The 20,180-nt window shown below is 40.1% G+C and overlaps 1 protein-coding gene across 1 annotated transcript in view; it reads right to left on the minus strand.

Moving 5' to 3' along the window:
- The window catches only part of SOBP (sine oculis binding protein homolog), a gene marked incomplete at its 3' end in the record, with an annotated part of 141,284 nt that extends 121,513 nt beyond the window's left edge, over positions 1-19,771 (minus strand). Inside the window, exons 1-3 of the mRNA XM_082856013.1 lie at positions 19,663-19,771; positions 6,065-6,203; positions 3,723-3,908 (exon numbers count right to left, since the gene is read on the minus strand). Coding sequence (XP_082712139.1) covers positions 3,723-3,908; positions 6,065-6,203; positions 19,663-19,758 — 421 coding nt within the window. The 5' untranslated portion in view covers positions 19,759-19,771. The remainder of the gene's footprint in view (positions 1-3,722; positions 3,909-6,064; positions 6,204-19,662) is intronic.
- Between the last annotated feature and the right edge of the window lie 409 nt (positions 19,772-20,180).

Below are 20,180 nucleotides of genomic sequence, written 5' to 3' on the forward strand. Positions count from 1 at the left end.
TCTGGAACTAGTGCCTGACCAGATGGAGCCTTCCGGTACCTCGAAGCAGGAGCAACTCGCTTCATGATGGCAAGACTTTAAAACCAAGCTGAGGGGTTACCACTCCTAGGTTATCCTGGTTCACAGAACCACAGATGCTTAAGAGTTAGAGTACTCATCAAGTCTCCCCAAAGACGTGGACTTGAAAAAAATAACCTTTTGCAGGAACAAGCTGTATCCCCTGTCACTAAGGAATCTGAAGTAGCAGATTAATAAATACTCTTATTCTGATACAGTCTAGGGAAGTTTCGTATATATACGCTGACAAGGCAACTTTATATTAAAAAGAATATTGGATTAGGAGTCAGAAGACCTTAGTACTAGTCTTGACTCAAGTACTTAGAAGCCACCTGACCTTGAGAAAGCCATTTAACCTATTTGAGCTTCAGTTCTTTATTTAATGATATCTCAAATGCTATTTCCCAGGGTTATTGTAAAGATCAAATTAAATAAAATAATAAAATCTGAATGAGTTTCATAACTGTAAAGGGTTTAATACAAACATAAGGTATTATTAGCATTTTCACATAGCCGGCTTACAGTATAACAGGAATAATTTGAACGCTAATCGTTCTTTTCTTTCCAGGAATCCAGAGCATACAATCCTCTTCTTCCCTATCCCGAGAAGTAGACACTTGCATGATACAGTCAACTCTGAATTATTCAGGGGTTGATTACTAAGGGGCCTTTTGTTCCTAGCCATCGTATGATTTATTAGTTTCCCTCAGAAATGCCCCATTAACCTATATACAGCTAGACCATTGACAGAGGGTCCCTCAACTGGATTACCTTGAATAACAACTCTGGTCAAAGTTTTAGCAAAAGGAAAAATTGAAATGATTAACTAGATGGGAGTTTTTGGATAATTTGTGGACTTTACACTTATCTATGGATAAGTACTCACATCACTGTCACAGAGGCTATGGTCATGGTCAGACAGACTGAGACTAATCCAAACAAGATCCTAGCACTTTCCCAGTGAACAACAAAGTAGCCTGTACTATCTTCTGCATGTGCAATAGGAATTTGAATATCAGTCATTCATTCATTTATTCAACAAACACTGGTGGAGTACCTATTATGTGCCAGAGCTCACCACATACCCTGAAAACCCCACTATTTTCCTGCCCTGTCACTGTCCCTTCCTCACGATACTACACAGAGCACCTTGACAAATCTCATAGCCTGACTCTTAGAAACTCTATCCACCTTCCTGGTATCATGAGACTTTTGCCAATCTTACCCTAGTGCTAGGGTCAGCAAGCTATTGTCCCTAAGCCAAACCCTGCCTGCTGCCTTCTTTGTAAATAAAGATTTATTAGAACACAGCCATGCCCATTTGTTTATGTATTATCTATGGCTGCTTTTCTTCTACCACCGCAGAGTTCAGTAGTTGTGACAGAGACGGTAGAGCCCCAAAGCCTAAAATACTATCCAACACTTTACAGAAAAAGTTTACTGACCCCTGCACTAGATAACATAACTAAATCAAAATTCATCTCTCCTGTAAGTTTCTGCTTAGAGAATAATAGAGTAAGCTCCTTGAAAGCAAAGAACCTTTGTGTATCTTTTTCTTGTCATATAGAACCCTGGAGTAGGATCGAGTCAAGGTTTAGAGAAGATACAGAAAATTAAACATGTCCTTCCCTACATTCTGTTTTCAACAGATGAGTGCCTTGGAGTTCCATGGAAGACAGCATAAAACCACTGGTGTTCAGTTACTCTGGCTTCTAAATCCTCAGAGTTCCTACATCTAAGACTTCCAAGGCTCAATTTTTGGCCTCTATCCTTTGCATATTTATTTCTTGATCTGATGTGGAATTAGAGTTAAATAGGAGCTGTGTGCTTGAATTCCACGTGGCTGGCTCAGCAGGAAACTCCAGGGCAGGTTTTTTGGCATGCCAAACTCATGTTAGCCTCAGCTATGCTAATTTCTAGAACTGTTTGCTTTGCTCAAATAAATCTTAGAGGGGAATTTGCATTTGGATACACACTTTTTTTTTGCACAAATTATGTGCATGATAACTCTGGGGCAGAATAAGGACTGAAAAAAAAAAAGAACAAGAGGCATGGTGTTTACTGAATGGTTTTCATGTGGCAAGCACTATGCTGGTGCTTTACCTACATTTTCTCATCTCATGGCCACAACTATCCCATAAGGTGAAACTGTGATCCCTATTTTACAGATGTGGAAATCATATAACTTGTCTACACTCACAGAGCTGGTAAATGACAAAGCCTGGATTTGAACACAATCTGTCTGAATGTGAAGCCTGTGTTCTTTTCACTTAGTCACACTGTTTTATTGATACCCTCATCATCATCACCACTCACCTAAGCCCCTGGACATACTTTCAAACAATGGACCCCACATTTAACAAAATTAGTCACCCTTCTCTCCAGTTGTCCTATGCAAAATATGTGTTTGACCTTTAGGAGATAAATTTGGGTCCCTCTGCACCATAAAACAATCAACCAAAGGAGAACAGTGGCATTAGAAAGACAAACTTTATATGTAACACAAATTATGTTAGTATTTAGTAGACAAACACGATTACAAGTGATTTTGATAGGTAAATGGATTTTAATGACATATCTGAGGACCTCAGTATGAAAGGACACTTTTGCTGCTAAAATGTCATAGGCTAAGCAAAAGAATGTGCCCGTACCATGAAAAAAATGTTAGTAACACTTAGAAGATGGTACCAATATATCTATAATATAAGCCAAGGAATTTATATCTACAAATATCTTCACTATTTATGGAAACATAACCAAACACCTATCTTCCTTAAAAAAAAATACAAGCATTAACTTTAGTGAGTTATGATAAGTACTGCTATCAAAACTCAGTATTTATCATTGTTCAATTCAACATACAGAAAAATAACCAGCGTAGCAATTAAGCGTTCTAGCATAATTCTGACAATTTACAGCAAGCCAGATACAATATTACTGAACTTCTTTCTCTGTGTGGAGCATAACTGTAACCTAGCTTGCAATAAGATTTTAAGACTGGCTTAATAAAACAACATCATGTTCAGCCCATTGCCGTCTAGCTTAATACACCGCCATCTAATTTTCTGGAAATATAAAAGAACTGATTACATTTTCATGCAAATGAAATTCAGATCTCCATTTTTTTTAAGCTCTCAAAGAGCTTTGCACAAATTAAAAGGAACTCTGTATGAGATGGGTAACCTAGGTTGTTTCTTAAGTGGATTTATAAGAAGGCACGCTGGGGAACAAGCCTGCCACACACACTTTACAGATTGCCCCTTCCTTCGCAAAACCCACAGAGGAGACATGGTCCTCACTGCACCACCACCCAGCTCAACCATGGTTCCTTTTTTCTTGCTAACCAGGCAGTATATATCTTATTTTTTTAATTAGTTCATGCTTTTTTTATTTTAAACAGATGATTTTAGAGAAGGAAAATAACTTCTTTTATAGCCAGGGGTAGGAAAAATTTATTGTCAGTTGAAAGTTGACAGCCTAACTAGTAGTAGATTGGCCTAATAAAACAATACTACCTTAAATAATACATGCACTAACATTTCTTAGCTGCAAAGTCCCTAAAACAGTCTTTTCCAAAATTAACTTAAGCATTTAATAATTACCATAGGACGGTTAAAACAATTTTCTATCAATCATTATCACTGGAAACCCCAGTATTGACTTACCTGCCGGTGGCTTTATGAAAGGTGGAGGAATTAAAGGTACAATAATGGGCACATTGCCATGATCCTTTGACCCTGCAGGTGAGTCACTGAGTCCATTTCCTGTGGCAAGCCCTGAATAGCCTGTGTTTATATTGTATGGTGAAATAACACTGTCCTCAGGTAATTTTGGTTTTGGCAAAGAATTTTCTGTAAAAGAAGAAAATCACATTCAATATGACAAAAGGGCTTACAACCACATTTTCTCAAGTAAAATGGCTATGGAATAAAAATTTTATTTTGCAAATCTTTAAACACTTTACCAGAACTCCACAGACCATCCTGGACCTTTTCAGTCGTGTTACCATAAATTTCCAAAGGGCTCCTTTATAATTTGCTCCACTATGATAGCTAACATCTCAACTGTACTGTGGTGATGAATTTTAGCACTGTAAAAGCCCATAGAAAATTGAGAGGCAATTAACCCTTTCCATGTACAAAGTGATATACAGCAGACATCGCTCTCTGTCTACCAGGGGAGAAGCTTAAAAAGTGCCCCTGTAGCACTGTAACCAGGTCCCACTGTATTGTAAACTTGAGTGATAATATAATCAAAAGAACCAATGAAGGGAAGAGATATGGGAACATATGTATATGTATAACTGATTCACTTTGTTATAAAGCAGAAACTAACACACCATTGTAAAGCAATTATACGCCAATAAAGATGTAAAAAAAAAAAAAGAAAAGAAAAAAAAAGAACCAATGAGAAAGAAGCTGATGATTAGGAAAAAACTGTTGTTTCACAGGGTAGACCCATTAACCCATTAATACCCATTAAAAATTAACAAAAATGATCATAAAGAAAACTTATAATGATATGAACCTTGTGAATTTTATCCTTGCATGTGAATCATTAAAAACAACAACAGTGGCTTCCCTGGTGGTGCAGTGGTTGGGAGTCTGCCTGCCGATGCGGGTGACGCGGGTTCATGCCCGGGTCCGGGAGGATCCCACATACCGCGGAGCAGCTGGGCCCGTGGGCCATGGCCTCTGGGCCTGCGCATCCGGAGCCTGTGCTCCGTGATGGGAGAGGCCACAGCAATGAGAGGCCCGCGTCCCGCAAAAAAAAAAAAAAAGAAAGAAAAGAAAAAAAAACAACAACAACAACACTCAACCATAGAAAACAACTTGTTCCCTCCAATAGCATATCCTGGCACTCTCTCCATGTTCCCCAGAGGCAAAGATTATTACCTAGACCAAGTGTTAAACGAGCTATTAGTTTACAGAATATAAACTCGACTTGCATTTTTCGTTTACAGTGAAATTGATGATACTATCTCAGTAACATGATGTGTACAATTTCATACCAAGCTTAACATAAAATTTGTCACATACGTTCAATTCCACATGCCTGCAGGACAGCTCATTTACATTTCATTGCTTGGCATATAAGAAGGAAAAGCACTATCTTAGAGACTGGAAATAAAATGCATGAACAGGTAGTTTATGCCAATAGATATTGAATGTAATGAAAATACTGATCAAATTGTCAATTATATCACACAATTAGTTTTAGTCACACTTTATTAAAGTTCCCCAAATGGATTGCTTCTTCACATAATCCTTTTCTTTGACAAACAAACACTCAGTCCAAATTTAGGTTCATAAATTCAGTGTGCAGATCAACACCCACCAATGATTCTAGGCTTCATGAAATATCAGGCACTGCTACCCACCGGCAGATTCAGTGTTATTTCAGCTCCACTAACCTTCTAATTTCTACTCTTTGGCTGGGCTTTGATGATCATTCTTATGGAATTATATAGGACCCAACCTTCTACTACTCTCTTACTCTTCTTCTTAACCTATCCAAGGCTGTGTGGATGAGGCAAGGGTGAAAACTTCAAACAGAAAACAGAAATAGGGCCTTCCTTTAGAATTCCCACCCAAAACGGGGGGAGGAGAAATTATCAAACTAACCATGATTGTCTCTTACCGTCTGAAAATCTAAACCTAACATTTCACTTAACAGAAAGCACCAGTCCTTAACAATTGATATATCGAAGGGTTCAGGAAACTAGAAATTAGCAAACACTGTCCCTTTCTATCAATTTGTGGGCAGGACCACAGCGCTTAGCTAGCCCTTGTCTAGCTAACTCTCCCATTGCCGGATGGAGATTAAGCTGTGTCTATTTTTGTTTTATGTTGTGCTCTTACATTCTGCAGAATTCTGCTTACGGGGATGTCCATTTAAATCAACCATTGGCATCATGAACAAAACGAGTCCCAGAGCAACTCAATTCCGGCAGGTTGAGATAGCCAATCCTTGTTTGCATGAAGGAAAGGACATTGAATATCATTACCTTTGAGAACAGAAATGTGCTGCCGGCTCTCTCCATCTGTAGGATAGTTTCTGAATTCAATATCTTCACCATCTTTCAATTCAACCTTATCATAGCCATACCAGCCAAGAAGTTCATTCATGGTGTTTTCTGCAAAGTTCTGAAAGAGAAGCATAGGCTACTTATGTATATAATCAATAACTATTTGAAAAGAACACATAAATCGAATTCTGTTTCCACTACCCATTTTCTGCCAGCCCCGCCCTACCTCCCTAAGAGTCACGTTTATTTTTCAAATCACGTTCAAAAACTGTCATGCGTTTAAATCTCAGGATGACGCATCCAATTATGACAGGCCTTCAGACATTTGCAATTTAAAGATAACAAGAGAAAAGGTATTTGTCAGTTTTGCTTAAGAATAGGAAGTCATATTTTGGCATATCCTTCTGCAAAGTCTGTATCTTTCACTAATACAAAAATATTGAAAGGTAAAAGCACAAAAACAGCTAAGAAGAAATTTTGAAACTGAAAACAATCGACCATTTTGTGGCTCAGATTAATTTAAACTAGAATTGCTTTCTAATTTAGGTGTTGTTTCTTAACATGACTCTTATCTCAGATAAAGCAAAATCTCAGCAAAGAAATAATTTCTCAACTGTCAACCACTACCATCCAGAAAGCTGAATAGTCTGCAAGGGTTTCCCTTTTGTAACAGTATTCTTTAAACATTGAAGCATAATTTCCTTTACGAATTCCACTAGTGACAGGTTCTTTCCCCATGAAATCAAAGGTCACTGTGATTGTCTTCTGACAAGTAACATAAAAGTACCAAATAACTTTAAGGTTACTAGCCAGCTCAGATTTTGGCTAATGTATGAAAACACTTTATGAACTATAAATCAATATACAATCAGCCCTCCATATCTGCAGACTCTGCATCTGCAGATTCAAGCAACCGCAGTTGGAAAATATTTGGAAAAAAATTCCAGAAAGCTCGAAAAAGCAAAACTTGACTTTGTCATGCAGGCAACTATTTACACAGCACTTGTATTGTATTTACAACTATTTACCTGGCATTTACCTTATATTAAGCATTGTAAGTAATCTAGAGATGATTTAAAGTATACGGTAGGATGTGTGTAGGTTATATGAAAATACTACACCATTTTATATAAGGGACTTAAGCACTGCGGATTTAGGGATTGTGGTGTGGGTGTGGGGTGTCCTGGAACCAATCCCTTGTGGATTTGGAGGGACAACTCTATAAAATATAAGGCATTATTATTGTTGTTATTATAGATATCAAGCTGTGGAAATAATGGGTAAATAATAGTTGGACAAATTTAAAGCTTATACTACCAGGTGACTATTTTTAATGAACTTAACAGCTGCTATATCTTAATGCTTGTGTGTGCCTTAAAGCATCTCTATCTGAGAAAGAGAGAGTAGAGAAGTGGTTACCCAGGGCTGGGGGCAGCGGAAACGAGGAGATTGGTCAAAGGGTACAGTATAGCATGCTGTACAGTATGGTGATTATAGCTAATAACACTATCATGTACTTGAATGTTGCTGAGATAGTTGATCCTACATCTTTTCACTGCAAAAAAGAAATGGTAACTATATGACAGGATAGAGGTGGTAGCTGATGCTACGGGTAGTAGTCATTTTACAATATATAAATGTATCAAATCAATACATTGTACACCTTAAACTTGCAGTGTTTTGTGTCAATTATATCTCTTCTCAATAAAGCTGGAAAATTTTTAATAAAAAGAAGGATCCTATACTACAGAGTAAGATAATAAATGTTTGTTGAATTAATTTTTTTAAGGCATCTTTATCAGGCAAGGCAGGCTGAGCCTCCTAGACTGAGCTAGAAAAACTATACATTCTAACCTTCTCTGTGGCTCAAAGAACCTTTTCTCATTCTCCCTAGAAGTTGTCATTTCTGAATTACACTGGGATGTATAATTTATACCTGAAACAAGCACCCAGGCTAAACCAGCATGTGCACAGCCTCAACGTGTAAGTTCCATGTTCTCTTGAACTTCACTTTAGATTTCAGCAGGGGTTACATAACCCCTGGTGGTCCAGTGGGTAAGACTCTGCGCTCCCAATGCAGGGGGCCCGGGTTCGATCCCTGGCCAGGGAACTAGATCCTGCCTGCGTACTGCAACTAAAAGTCCACATGCCGCAACTAAAAGATCCCACATGCCGCAAGGAAGATCCCGCATGCCGCAACTAAGACTCGGTACAGCCAAAATAAATAAATAATAAATAAGTAAAAAGAAATATTTTTAAAAAAAGGAAGGATATTACACTACATAAAAACAAACCTGGCATTTCAAACCACCCACAGGATGCTAGATTTTTTTTTTTTTTTTTTTGCTTTAGTACCCACTTGAGCTCAGAGTTCCAAATGGGTCAATCTGTGATAGTATAATGCACAAGCAAGTTTTAAAAATCTAGCCAGATTGATTCAGTGTTACCATCCACAAGGCCAACAGCCAGCCATATCAAGCTTTACTGAGGCATTTATTCTATCTGATGGCTGGTCATGTCCACATTAAATAGACATTCTTTTCATGAATGCACGAAGATGATATGATCGATATGTATAATAAGCTCAGCAGCTTCTGGAATACCACCGAGGAGGATTCTGCTAAATGCTGCACTACTCAATCAAAAGAGATTGCTTTAATGAGGTGTCAGTCTCCCTCCCCTAACACCCAATTTCTTTCACTGAGCTGAGTGCCTGGACTGGAGAATGACAGTCCCTAAGCACACAAACCAAGGTCCTCCATCAGGGGTCTGGCAGCAGAAATCTCTGAGGATAAGGATTACATCTTGCATCAAAAAAAACAATTCCCAACAGTGCTAAAAGCCAAGTTCAAGCCATCCTACTGGTTGATATGCTGTTTGCCTCAATCTCTAAGAGAAATGTGCCCAAAAACCAGAAAATCTCTTGCATAGTAACTCCTGGCCACCGTATCTAATTTTCTAGACCATTTGTATCTTGGGCACCTCTTTCTCTGGTCCTGTCTAACCTCTGAAGCGACACAAAAGCTACAGATGCATAATTCACGGAGCAACCTCCCAGCCAAGGATATAGATTTGTTTGTTTTAGTCCAGCTGCAAATCCGTTCAGCCTTTCAGAACCAATCCCAGGGATGGGATCCAGAAGTTTCAGACATTCGCGTAAATACTGAAACCTCAACTGGATTATTAACACAAAATTCATATCGTTTGGGCATCTTAAGTGCATCACTTAGTTTACGGTTTGTCCTGAAAACTCAGAGGCTTCATGGAACAATCAATATGATCAATATGGAACTGATCTATTCCATTTTCGAGTTACTATAAATGTCAGTGAAAATAAACTCTAAAACATTCCCTTTCTTATCACTGAAAGTAAAAAGAAACATATTAATGTTTTGATATATGACTGGAAAAGCAGAAAACAAAAGCTTTATAGAGCCTTGAGCCATAACTCTCAAACTTTTCATAAAAAGTCGAACAAGATCAAAGAAAAAGAAACACCAAACTACAAGAATAGGTATCACCTCTGTCTTATATACTATTGCATTAAGAAATCAAAGAACCCCAAGGAATAAATAATTTTTAATTTCTAGTTAGAACTTGATGCTAGACATCATATGGGCTCGCTATGGTGCTAAACCAAAGGAAATGAAATGGATTTTTGCAGTTACCATCCAAGAAACGTAATATATTCTAGGAGGAGTGAATTTAATGTTTATGGTCCATAAGGGTTTTCAAGTTTTTCTACCAGAAAATTAAGGTGATAAGAGTTAAAGTGCAGAGAGACCTTTGAGGTAAGGCTGTTTGATAATAGGACAAACCACTGTACTAAGAGAAGCTGTAAAATTTGCTTCCCCCAAAATCTTCACCCAGAATTTCTCCTGGAGACTTAGAGCAGGAAACTCAAGTAGAATCTCTTAAAGGCCCTTCTAGCTCTAAGGTCCTGTGAAATCAAAGAATTTCTACTTATACAAGAAATAAATTGCCTTTTGCTAAGAAGTATCATAATTACAGTGATCACACAGCATAAATTTTACTGAACAGCCACTATCTCAAATATTTTATCATTGTTCCCATAAACCATCAAAATGTGCCAGAATTTCAATATTCTGGCATCCAAAACACATTTTGCAGACTGCCTCTCACCCTTGGAAGTGGCACAAAAATCCTCCTTCATACCATGTGGTCCAATTTGGGTTTGGAAAATAGGTCACTATAATTACAATGATATGTCTAACACTCTTATAGCACTTTACAGTGTTTCCACATCCTTTAACTCTCTTATTCCTTTCAATTACCCTGTGAGTTAGATATTTGATTTCCACAGTAAACTTTTGGTGAACCTCTGTGACATCCTCATTTTACGACAGAAAATTGGAGCATACAGAAGGTAAATGACAGGCATGAGAGATCACCTAGTAAAGTCAGAACAAAAATACAGATCTTCGGATCCTTATACCAGGACTCTTTCTATTATAAATTCCGTACAGGCCAATGTGTCAGCAACTCCAAAGGAGCTACCTCCTTGGACCAACAACAGTATTGCAAAGAAATCTTATCACCGATGTCAATGTCACATACAAAGAGCTTTTCAACTAGGACATATCTACCTATGCTAAAACTTTGCTTGTTTTGAGACTTGATCATTGACCTCTACTCTCCTTAATTGTCTTTATTGTTGGGATAGCGGGGTCTTAAAATTCATAATCAAAATTTAATCTTCTCATTTGACAATTTTTTGACATCACATCTGACTCTAATGGCTTTGCACTTTTAATACTATACCTCCATACCCCTTCCTCTCCCTTTCCAATTCCCCTCTCTCACCTCCAGGGTTCCTAAAGAAAGAAGAAAAGCCTAACCTTTAATCTGAAAGCATGATCTTTTCCTAGAATTTTTTAAAAAAAAGGTCACAGAAAGATAGTGGAAAGACAGGAAACTTAACTATTTCTCCACTCCTCTGAGTTCTTGGCAAAGTTTATTTTTATTGGAATTTAATTCCCAGGACATTCATTAGACACTCTCCTTATTCAACTAGAAATACTGTATGCATGTCAAAGTTCACACTAAATGGTTTTTAATTGAACATTTTACCAGGTAAATAATAATGACTTGACTTCAAGTCATTTTGAAAATCACAGTAATTATAAAGCCTCAAAATACTCTGAAATGCAAGTACTTCAAGGTCTTCAAAAAGAACAAATGATTTTATTCTGAAAACACCAAAGTTTAAAATATAGGGTAGGTGCCACCGATTTCTCTTATCTCAGGCCTTGCATAACTGAACGTCAGATGTGTTTTCAACTTGGTATCCTACCCAACAAAGTAGAAAGTTTTCAGAGAGCTCCCAATCATTCTTTCAGATGAGGGGAAAGCCACGTCCTCCCTCTTCCCACAAACATAATTCCCATTTCCACTCCAAGTCCTACATCCCTCCACAGTGCTAGTAAAATATGTCATCTACCCCAACGAAACACACTATAAGTTACTTGAGGGCAGAAACCCTTTATTTCATTTTATGTCCCATCTAGCACAATGCCTAGCACTTAGAATCTAATCAATAAATGTGCTAACACATTTGGATACATCCATAAATATTTTTTAAATATGTAAATACAGAAAAATTATCAAACAAAATTCAGGACAGATGATTCTAAAAATAAATATGTGAAAGCTTAAAAAATTATAATATCCAGAGCTTCCCTGGTGGCGCAGTGGTTGAGAGTCCGCCTGCCGATGCAGGGGACACGGTTCGTGCCCCGGTCCAGGAAGATCCCACATGACGCGGAGCGGCTGGGCCTGTGAGCCATGGCCGCTGAGCCTGCGCGTCCGGAGCCTGTGCTCCGCAACCAGAGAGGACACAACAGTGAGAGGCCCGTGTACCACAAAAATAAATAAATAAATAAAATTATAATATCCAATGTTAATGAGCACTCTCAGACTTTTTTTTTTTTTTGATGTGGACCATTCTTAAAGTCTCTATTGAAATTGTTACAATATTGCTTCCGTTTTATGTTTTGGTTTTTTGGCTTCGAGGCATATGGGATCCTAGCTCCCTGACCAGGGATCGGACCCGCATCCCTTGCATTGGAAGGCAAAATCTTAACCACTGGACCTCCAGAGAAGTCCCACCCCCAGACTATTGGGAATTCAAGTTAATTCAACTTTTAGAAAAGGTAACTTGACTCTCTGCAATAAAAGCTTAAAATTTTACATACCCTTTGATTCAGCAATTTTATTTCTAGGTATAGTAGGGACTATTCTAAGGAAATAGGTGCAAAAATATGAATGTTCAGGAATGTTTATCTCAGTGTTGCTTTCTTATAAACAAACTATATGTCAAACAATCGGAATTCAGTTAAATAAATTATAGACTAGTCATGAAATTACTGAAGTGGAATACTATTTTGCCACTAAATATATGCTGTGGATAAATTTTTACTGCCATGAAACGTTATTAACAATATGTTAAGTTTTAAATGGAAGGTTAGTAGTTTTTTGGTTTTGTTTTCTTAAAAAACATTCATCATACATAGAAAAGGACATGAAAAGACATACATCAAAATGTTGATGGTAATGGTGTCTCGGTGGGAAAATTACAGGCTTTGTTTTTCTTTTTGCTTATTTATATTGCTTATTCTACTATTTATATCATGTCCATGTATTATTTTTATAAAAATCAAAAAATAGTTTTAATTAACACAGTCTTCTCACAGACAACCATGTCAGTCATATTCACAGTCCTAATAACAGTAAAAAGGATCTGCCAGTTACATTACTTAACTTCAAAACATTCTTACACACATTATCCAAGAAAGTGGAGCATATGAGAAATACTTTCAAAGGAAAAGGAAACCCCCAATCCTGAACAATTTACAAGGTGGGGAAAAAAAATGCTGGTATCTCTGCCAGTTAAGGTTATGAATAATAGAATGATGGTTATTTTTGGAAAATATTTTATCTCCCTTTTCACCTCCATGGGTTCTGACTGACTTCTGAGGTAGATTTCTATTAAGCATCACTGGGTTCACTAATTAAGATTTTTAAAGGGCTGAGGGGATGAAGCTGTAGAAGAAAAGCAGTTCCTTTTGTAGGAAGTAGGAATTAAACTTGATTAGAAATCAATTTCTAGCTCTACCTATCCCCAGGTCTGAAAGTTAAAAGAATTATAATATCCAGTGTTAATGAGCACTCTCAGACTACTGGGAATTCAAGTTGATTTGACTTGAAGTCATCTCTCTTAACACAGACCTAATGGATCGGTTTTATTTTAAGGTTCTACCAAGAAGCAGGCAGCATTTAAACAGCGAAAAAGAACTGTGGGAAGAGCCCTTTACAGACTACAAAGTACTTCCATGCTCATGATCCTACTGGGTCTGATGGTATCCTAAGGATAAGCCACTCCCACAGACATCCCATGTGAGGGTCATCCACATGCATGTTATGTTAAGAGCAGCCAGATTCATACTCTTGGTGCAGACTTTACCCATTGAGCCTTGCTGTTTGTATCTGAACTGCATACAGATTTTTGGTCTGAAATCCTTTTAAGAAGGTCACTGAGCTCCATCTGGGTCATTTTGCAGCATTGTTCTCAGCCACAACACAATGATTAGCACACAGTTCTAAGGGCAGAGGACACATCAAAACACTAAAATCCAGCTCCGACCTGGAGCCGGCCTGAGGAGAAAGTCTTGTTCTCTTATTGACACAGTCTGAATTAGATGGGTGTATTATTGTCACATGAAACCAAGATTGTGTGTTTCCACATAGAAAAATCTACGTTGCTTTATTGTCTTGTTGTGACACAGAACAGACAATTATGTCCCCATGTTTTAATCTGTGGCCAGGACATCAAATGTCCTAAAAAGGTCAAAGAAATGTGTGAAATTGTGGAGCCCAGCCCTGGGGCCAACACTGTAGCAGGCATGGCAGGTGTGCAGCTGTGTGCAGCTGTGTCCTATCACAGCTGCAGCACTGGCCTTAAAATCACCAAGTCTTGTTACATTGTTTTCCTGCCCATGCCAAAAGCCACTGGCCTTAAAGCAGGACAGAGTTCCACAACCCTTTAGTTATATAAGAGATATTAACACCCATCAGTCTACAGATTCTAAAATATACATTCAGCAAATGTCACCCAGCACAGGCTTTCATGTCTGTTTACATGTTTCAGTTGGCACCATCAAAAACAAAGTTGTTTTTTTTTTTCATTCTACCCTGGAATATCCCTTCTCTTTTAGGAAAATATTCAATAATCTTATTAGCTTGAGTACAAGTATGGCTGACTTCCCATTCCGCAAGAGGAAGTTTTAGACTTCAGAGATTTTTAAATGATCCACCTTCTACTACTTCTAATAATTTTTTCAAAAAAATAAAAAGTATAAAGACTCGATAAAAAGAACACTTCCTTAGAAGATGCAAGAAGTCTGGTCACCCTTGCAAGACACCTCTATTTCCCTGGAACTCTCCTTTTTCAGACAGTCACTTGTATTCAGTGATATTTGCCTTTTTTGAGGCCCTGTTTTTGACTTTCATTTAAAAACTCTGTTACCTCTTGGTTTCTATGAGTCTGTCTTTCACACAAGGAGAGTAGGGCTTGGCTTCTCAGAGCAGTGCTTGGCAAGCACAGAGGCAGGAAACGCAGAAGGGAATGAGTCTGTCAGACTCATTTTCTTCTAGTTCAAATGTTTATTTCAGATTCGGGAGGAAGTGGAGTGGTTCCTTTCCATTTCCTCCTCTCTGGAACCTGTGAATTGTGTAAGGCTTAGAGAGTCTCACTCTACCACACACTATCCTCACCAGTTCACAGATGGAGAAAGAGACTCTTTTCAGAAAACTCCTGGTTTGAACAGAGCAGAATTCATAGCTCTCTGTGCCCTCCCAGGACCTTCTCTTATGGTTTGAGACTAGAGCCTTGAGCAGGACAACCAAGAGCAACACAGAGGACAGGGCTGGTGGGCTCGGGAATATCCTACACCAGCTCCCAAGGGGCAAGCACCATGCTCCGACTGACAAGAGTTTCCAGCCCTGCCACGTGGCACACCTTAGACCACTGCTCAGCCAGGGAGGTCTGACATAATTTGTGAATGCCACAGTGAGATCTGGTCCCAAGCCCACTTTCTAGGTTCCTGAGACTCACTGTTTCTGACATCAGGATGGAGTTTCAGGAGCAAAACTTAAAATATACCTGTTTTAGTAATGAGCTGATTTCAACCTTAAACATGCTGACTTTTCCAATCCACACTCTGATATCTCTATTTTATTTTATTTTATGGTAAGCTATTTAAATCACTGCACTCACCAGCTCAGCTCTGCAACTTGCTTTATTGTCTATGCAATTGACACAGGTCATTTTTAATGCCAAATGAAGACCATCAGAAACTAAACTAGAAAATCTTATGGTGAGTTTACTACTAAACTCTAACAGATGTGCCTGCCTCTAACTGTAGGCATTAGGACTGAAGCATAATTTTAGGTACAAATTACTTGCTAAGAATATTTATAGACAGAGAAATTCAGCAAAGACCCTAAGACATTTAACACAGATTATCCTGTAGTTGAGCAATTGATAAGGAAGGCAAACATTGTAAATGCATTAATTATGGTTTGTTTAGGAAAGTTTCCAGGGCAGAGTGCTTGATCTAATCACAATGGTTTTGTCAAAGAGTTTTAAAAGATGAAAATCTGACTCATTATCTCTACTCATAGTCTACTTTTTTTTGAATTGTATTACTGTTTGGTAGTCACTAACCATGTTCACCAAGATCTATGCACATAAAATACACACCCTTAAGTGCAACTATATTTACACTTACTCATATATTTACATTTGCACATCCAATATTACATCTAGCTTTTATGTTATGTTCTGGATGAACACCTGAAACGAATTAACACTTCCATATACCAGAATTCCCTCCTAAGAGCCATTTGTTATGATACATGTGAGCTAACAATATATTGAAGGCATATTACAGTAGATACAATCACAATATTCGCTTTAGAAACCGAAAGTAGTCAAAATATAAATTGAATTGCCATCTGATTTTTTAAAATCCTCTCTACTGGTCACTAACTAAATAGGGCAGATTGATTGTAAGTACAGTAAAGCAATAAGTCTTTTTAATTAAGAAAAACCAGGATGAAGTGGGGGGGGAAGGAAAGATAGAGAAACATTGTAAAGGTCATAATGAGACAAACATTTCTACTTGAAGATATTTTCACTAAAGGACATTAAAGGCAAGCTATGCCAAGTCATGTACTTTTCACACACAAAACTATATTGTATCAAATTTAAATTTGTTACAACTGCTTTGTACATTAAACCAGTGATAACGAAAATGTAACTCAATATCTGATCTAGTGAAACAGCAACCAACATTAGCTCCCAGCCACATGAAGACAATCTCCAATGCCATTACTGGTGTCAGCTAAACCTCTGCCAGTGTGTCTTCTCTGTCCATTTTTAAATAAATTTGTGACTATCTCAATTAGGAAATCTTGAAGGAAGTCTCTATGATGAGGCAATTTTGTTGCTCATTCTCAGCTCCCTGCATTTGCTGTACTTAAAATAGATGCTTATACCAATGTCCTTTCTATTACCCGAAGGGGAAAAAAAATCACATACACACCAGTCCTTTTTCTTTCAGCTCGCAGAGAAGCAACTTGATCCAACCAGTGTTGAAACCTGAGTAGGTCACTGTACACCACGATAAAATTCCCTAATCCCTGAGCCAACTCTCCCTAAGGGGGGGCCTCCTCCGGATCCTCCACTTCCCAGGCTGACTTTTACATTCGCTCTCTCCTCTTTCCCCCTTTCATTTCCCCTACCTTCAAGCCTTGATATGTGATCCACGGTGGGGCTCAGGTTTCCGTTTTTACAGCTTAGGCCGTGCTAGCTGTATACATTCCTTTCTTTCTGCCGGGCTGTGATTACTTACCAGGGCTTAGTTTACACTGGTCCAGATGAAAGCCGTTCAGATGAAGGCAAACACAGCCAGGCAGCTCCAACGGCACCGATATGAAGCTGCACAAGGCCACATTGTGTTCTCGGTGACATTTTGTTGCACATATTTTTATGCAGGGCAACCAACTTGTTAGGTTACTCTACACTCTAGGTTTGGGGAGATGGAGGGGTAATAATACCATGAGGTTCAGGGAGGGGTTTTATTGATGTGGTTATTAACATTAAAAGCAGAAAAATCTTGATGAGTTCAAAATAACCCTTCCAGCTTTTGACTTTGAGAAATCACTTTTAAAATGAGGACTTTTGGTTCTATTATATTAGAAGAATGCATACCGAACAATTCCACTAGCAATGGGATTTCATGACTCACTGGCATGATATGCATTGACACGACTGAAGATTCTGACCCAGTGTCTCTTACACATTGTTCCAAACTAGGGAGAAAATACTGATCCTTCAGGCAATTGAATTATTTGCTGTGTAGAACTTCTTACTTAATGCTACTCTGTATTGAAATGATAAGGATTAAAACTTCAAATAGTAGGTGGTGACTTGGAAGAAAAATAACATTTTAAAAAGAGGAAATTCTGTGCACGAACGTTAATTCCATACTTAGTCCTGCAGCATTGGCTAAAAATTGTGTAATTTTTCCCCTTCACACAATGTTGTTTTTGTTTCTTCCTCACCAGTTCAGACAAACATCTGTTATACTGTAGAAGGACAACTATCTCCCAAACCACGGAGTGCTCCCACAGCCAAAGTCAACAACGTGAGACCCAAGCATCGAGCACAGTCAGCCTTTATATCCAGCCGGGATAACATTTCACATGTTTTGATTAAAATTAGCTAATTTGTAATTCTAGAACCTATGAAACTTAAAAGCTGCCATCCATATAGATCGCATTAGACAGTGTTTTAAAGGGCCAGTGCACACTGTGACTTCTTAGTGGCTTTACCTCTCTCCTCTTCCTCCACTCCCAATTTAAAATGAAATGGAAAAGTAATCTGGAAATGCAGGACAGGAGGGAAAGGCGAGTGAGGAAGGATGGTTAGTGTAAACTGTTTGAATTCCATCCCCATGGGAAGACAACTCCTGCTGGTCTCTTTTTTAAAAAACTGTCTATCAATGGAATCAATGGAGGTTTCCATCACAAGGAATGGCACTGATTTCCAAGGCAAATCTTAACTCCCCTTGGACTGATGCTGCACCTCATGCTTCCAGGCACTAAATTCGTCACCCAGAAATAAAAACCCTTATTCCAAAATGCAGATTGCTACAGACATTTTCTGGAAGAAAGGAACGCTAAGCATAGGCACCTAGGTACAGATATAGGATGTATTATCCGTGTGCCCCTTTCTAAACATGGGCTTCATTCAAGGCACTCTCTAGAATATGCTTGTTCTAATCAAGACAACGTCAAACCGCAATAAATTTTACTTAGTTGCTTGCCATCTTCATCGTTTGTCTTTTAAATAGCAACTTAACCAACCTGACCAAGTCAGTGGGCAGTGTTAAGGATTCTATGCAGAAGATGGGGAACACCAAGACGGCTGCAGAATGAAAACTAAAGTCCCCCCCTGAAATCTGCTACTTGTTTGTAACTCACAGAAAGACAAAAAAATACAAATAAAACAATTTTTTAAAAAATCAAGAGAGACTCGTGAAATCAACACAAAACAAAACCCTCACCCGGCAAAAGCTGCAACTTCATGGAAAATAAGTGGGGGGGGGGGGACGAGGGGGGTCCGGAGCCGAGCGGTGCTCTTGTGCAATCACTCCAACGCGAACAGCTGGAGCGCCAGGCTGCTGCGCTCGCCACCTCTGGAGCACCGCTGGCCTGGCGGGGAGCCCGGCCTCGCCGACAGGACTCCGGGCTGGCCTTTCCGAACAATGGGCAGGCGCTCTGCGAAGGCCGCCCCTCAGACAGCTATCTTGCACCGGGGTTTGCCCGGGTCTGCTTAACTGGGAAGTGGAGCATGCAAAGACGAGCGGGAGGCGGAGGCAGACGAGTGAGAGGAGCGAGCAGCTGCGTGCGAAGCGAGCCGGCCGTCAAAACGGTACCCAGACCCGCGCCGCTCGGGCCACAACTCGCCCCGGCACTGACAGCCCCTTTTACACCGTCGCCGCTGGCTTCTAGTCGGGAAGCGGGATCGAGGAACGGGGAGATGAACTGGGGAGAGGGGTGGAATCCAGCGCTCCCCGGCTGCTCCGGCCCGACGGCTCTTAACTTTGGAGGGATCCCGGGGATGGCTCCCGAGGAAGAGGAAAAAACTACCCCACCGACTAGGAAAGCCTCTTCACCATACCCACCCGCCACTTGGGCTCCCGGTCCCCTCCCTCTGAAACGCGCCTGTTACCAACCTGGGGTTTATAAGGTTAAATAGTATGTGGTTTCCCGGCCGCCCCTCCACCCCCATCAAATCTGAGGAAGGCAAATCTCGGGGATGCAGCCCGAGAGTTGGCCTCGGTTTGCACCTGGAGGAGGAGCTGAGGCGTTCTGGGCATCCTACAGAAACTGACAAGCGCTCCCCTGTACCCTCCGAATCTATACAACGGCCCAAAGGGAGCAGGCGGAAGAAAGAGCTCAGGCTCTCTGGCCCCGAAGTCCAAAAATACCTTCATTTCCTCATTGATCTCCCTTTTCACTGGGTGAGCCGGTTTCCTGCTTCTTTTATTTTCCGGAGGTCTCCCTTCTTTCTCCATTTCTGCCATGTTTTTGTGTCTGGTTTCTGTGGAGATGAAATGGCTGCTGCCGCCGCCGGCGGTGGTGGCGGCGGCGGCGGCGGTGGTGGAGGTGGTGCTGATGGTGGCAAGGCTGGCGGAGGTAGCGGTGCTGGCGGGGCTGGGGCTGGGGCTAGGCGGGGGGGAGGGAAGGCGGGCACCGGAGAAGCGGGGTCTCTTCTAGCGGCGGAGAACGTCAGTGGCTGTCAGAAGGAAAGGTAGCTCGAGGAGTCTCGGGGATGCCGCCGCCGCCGCCGCTCCTGCTCCCGCTGCCGCCGCCGCCGCCGCCGCCAACGCCGCCAACGCCGCCGCTGCCCCTGCCGCCGCCGCTGCTTCTGCCGCTCCCGCCGCCGCCGCCGCCGCCGCCAGGCTGCATCCTCGGTGCCCCGTGGAGTCGTCAGCCATCTTCCGTC

The sequence above is a fragment of the Leucopleurus acutus genome (assembly GCF_964270905.1).
Source record: "Leucopleurus acutus genome assembly, chromosome: 15".
NCBI classification, from domain to species: Eukaryota; Metazoa; Chordata; class Mammalia; order Artiodactyla; family Delphinidae; genus Leucopleurus; species Leucopleurus acutus.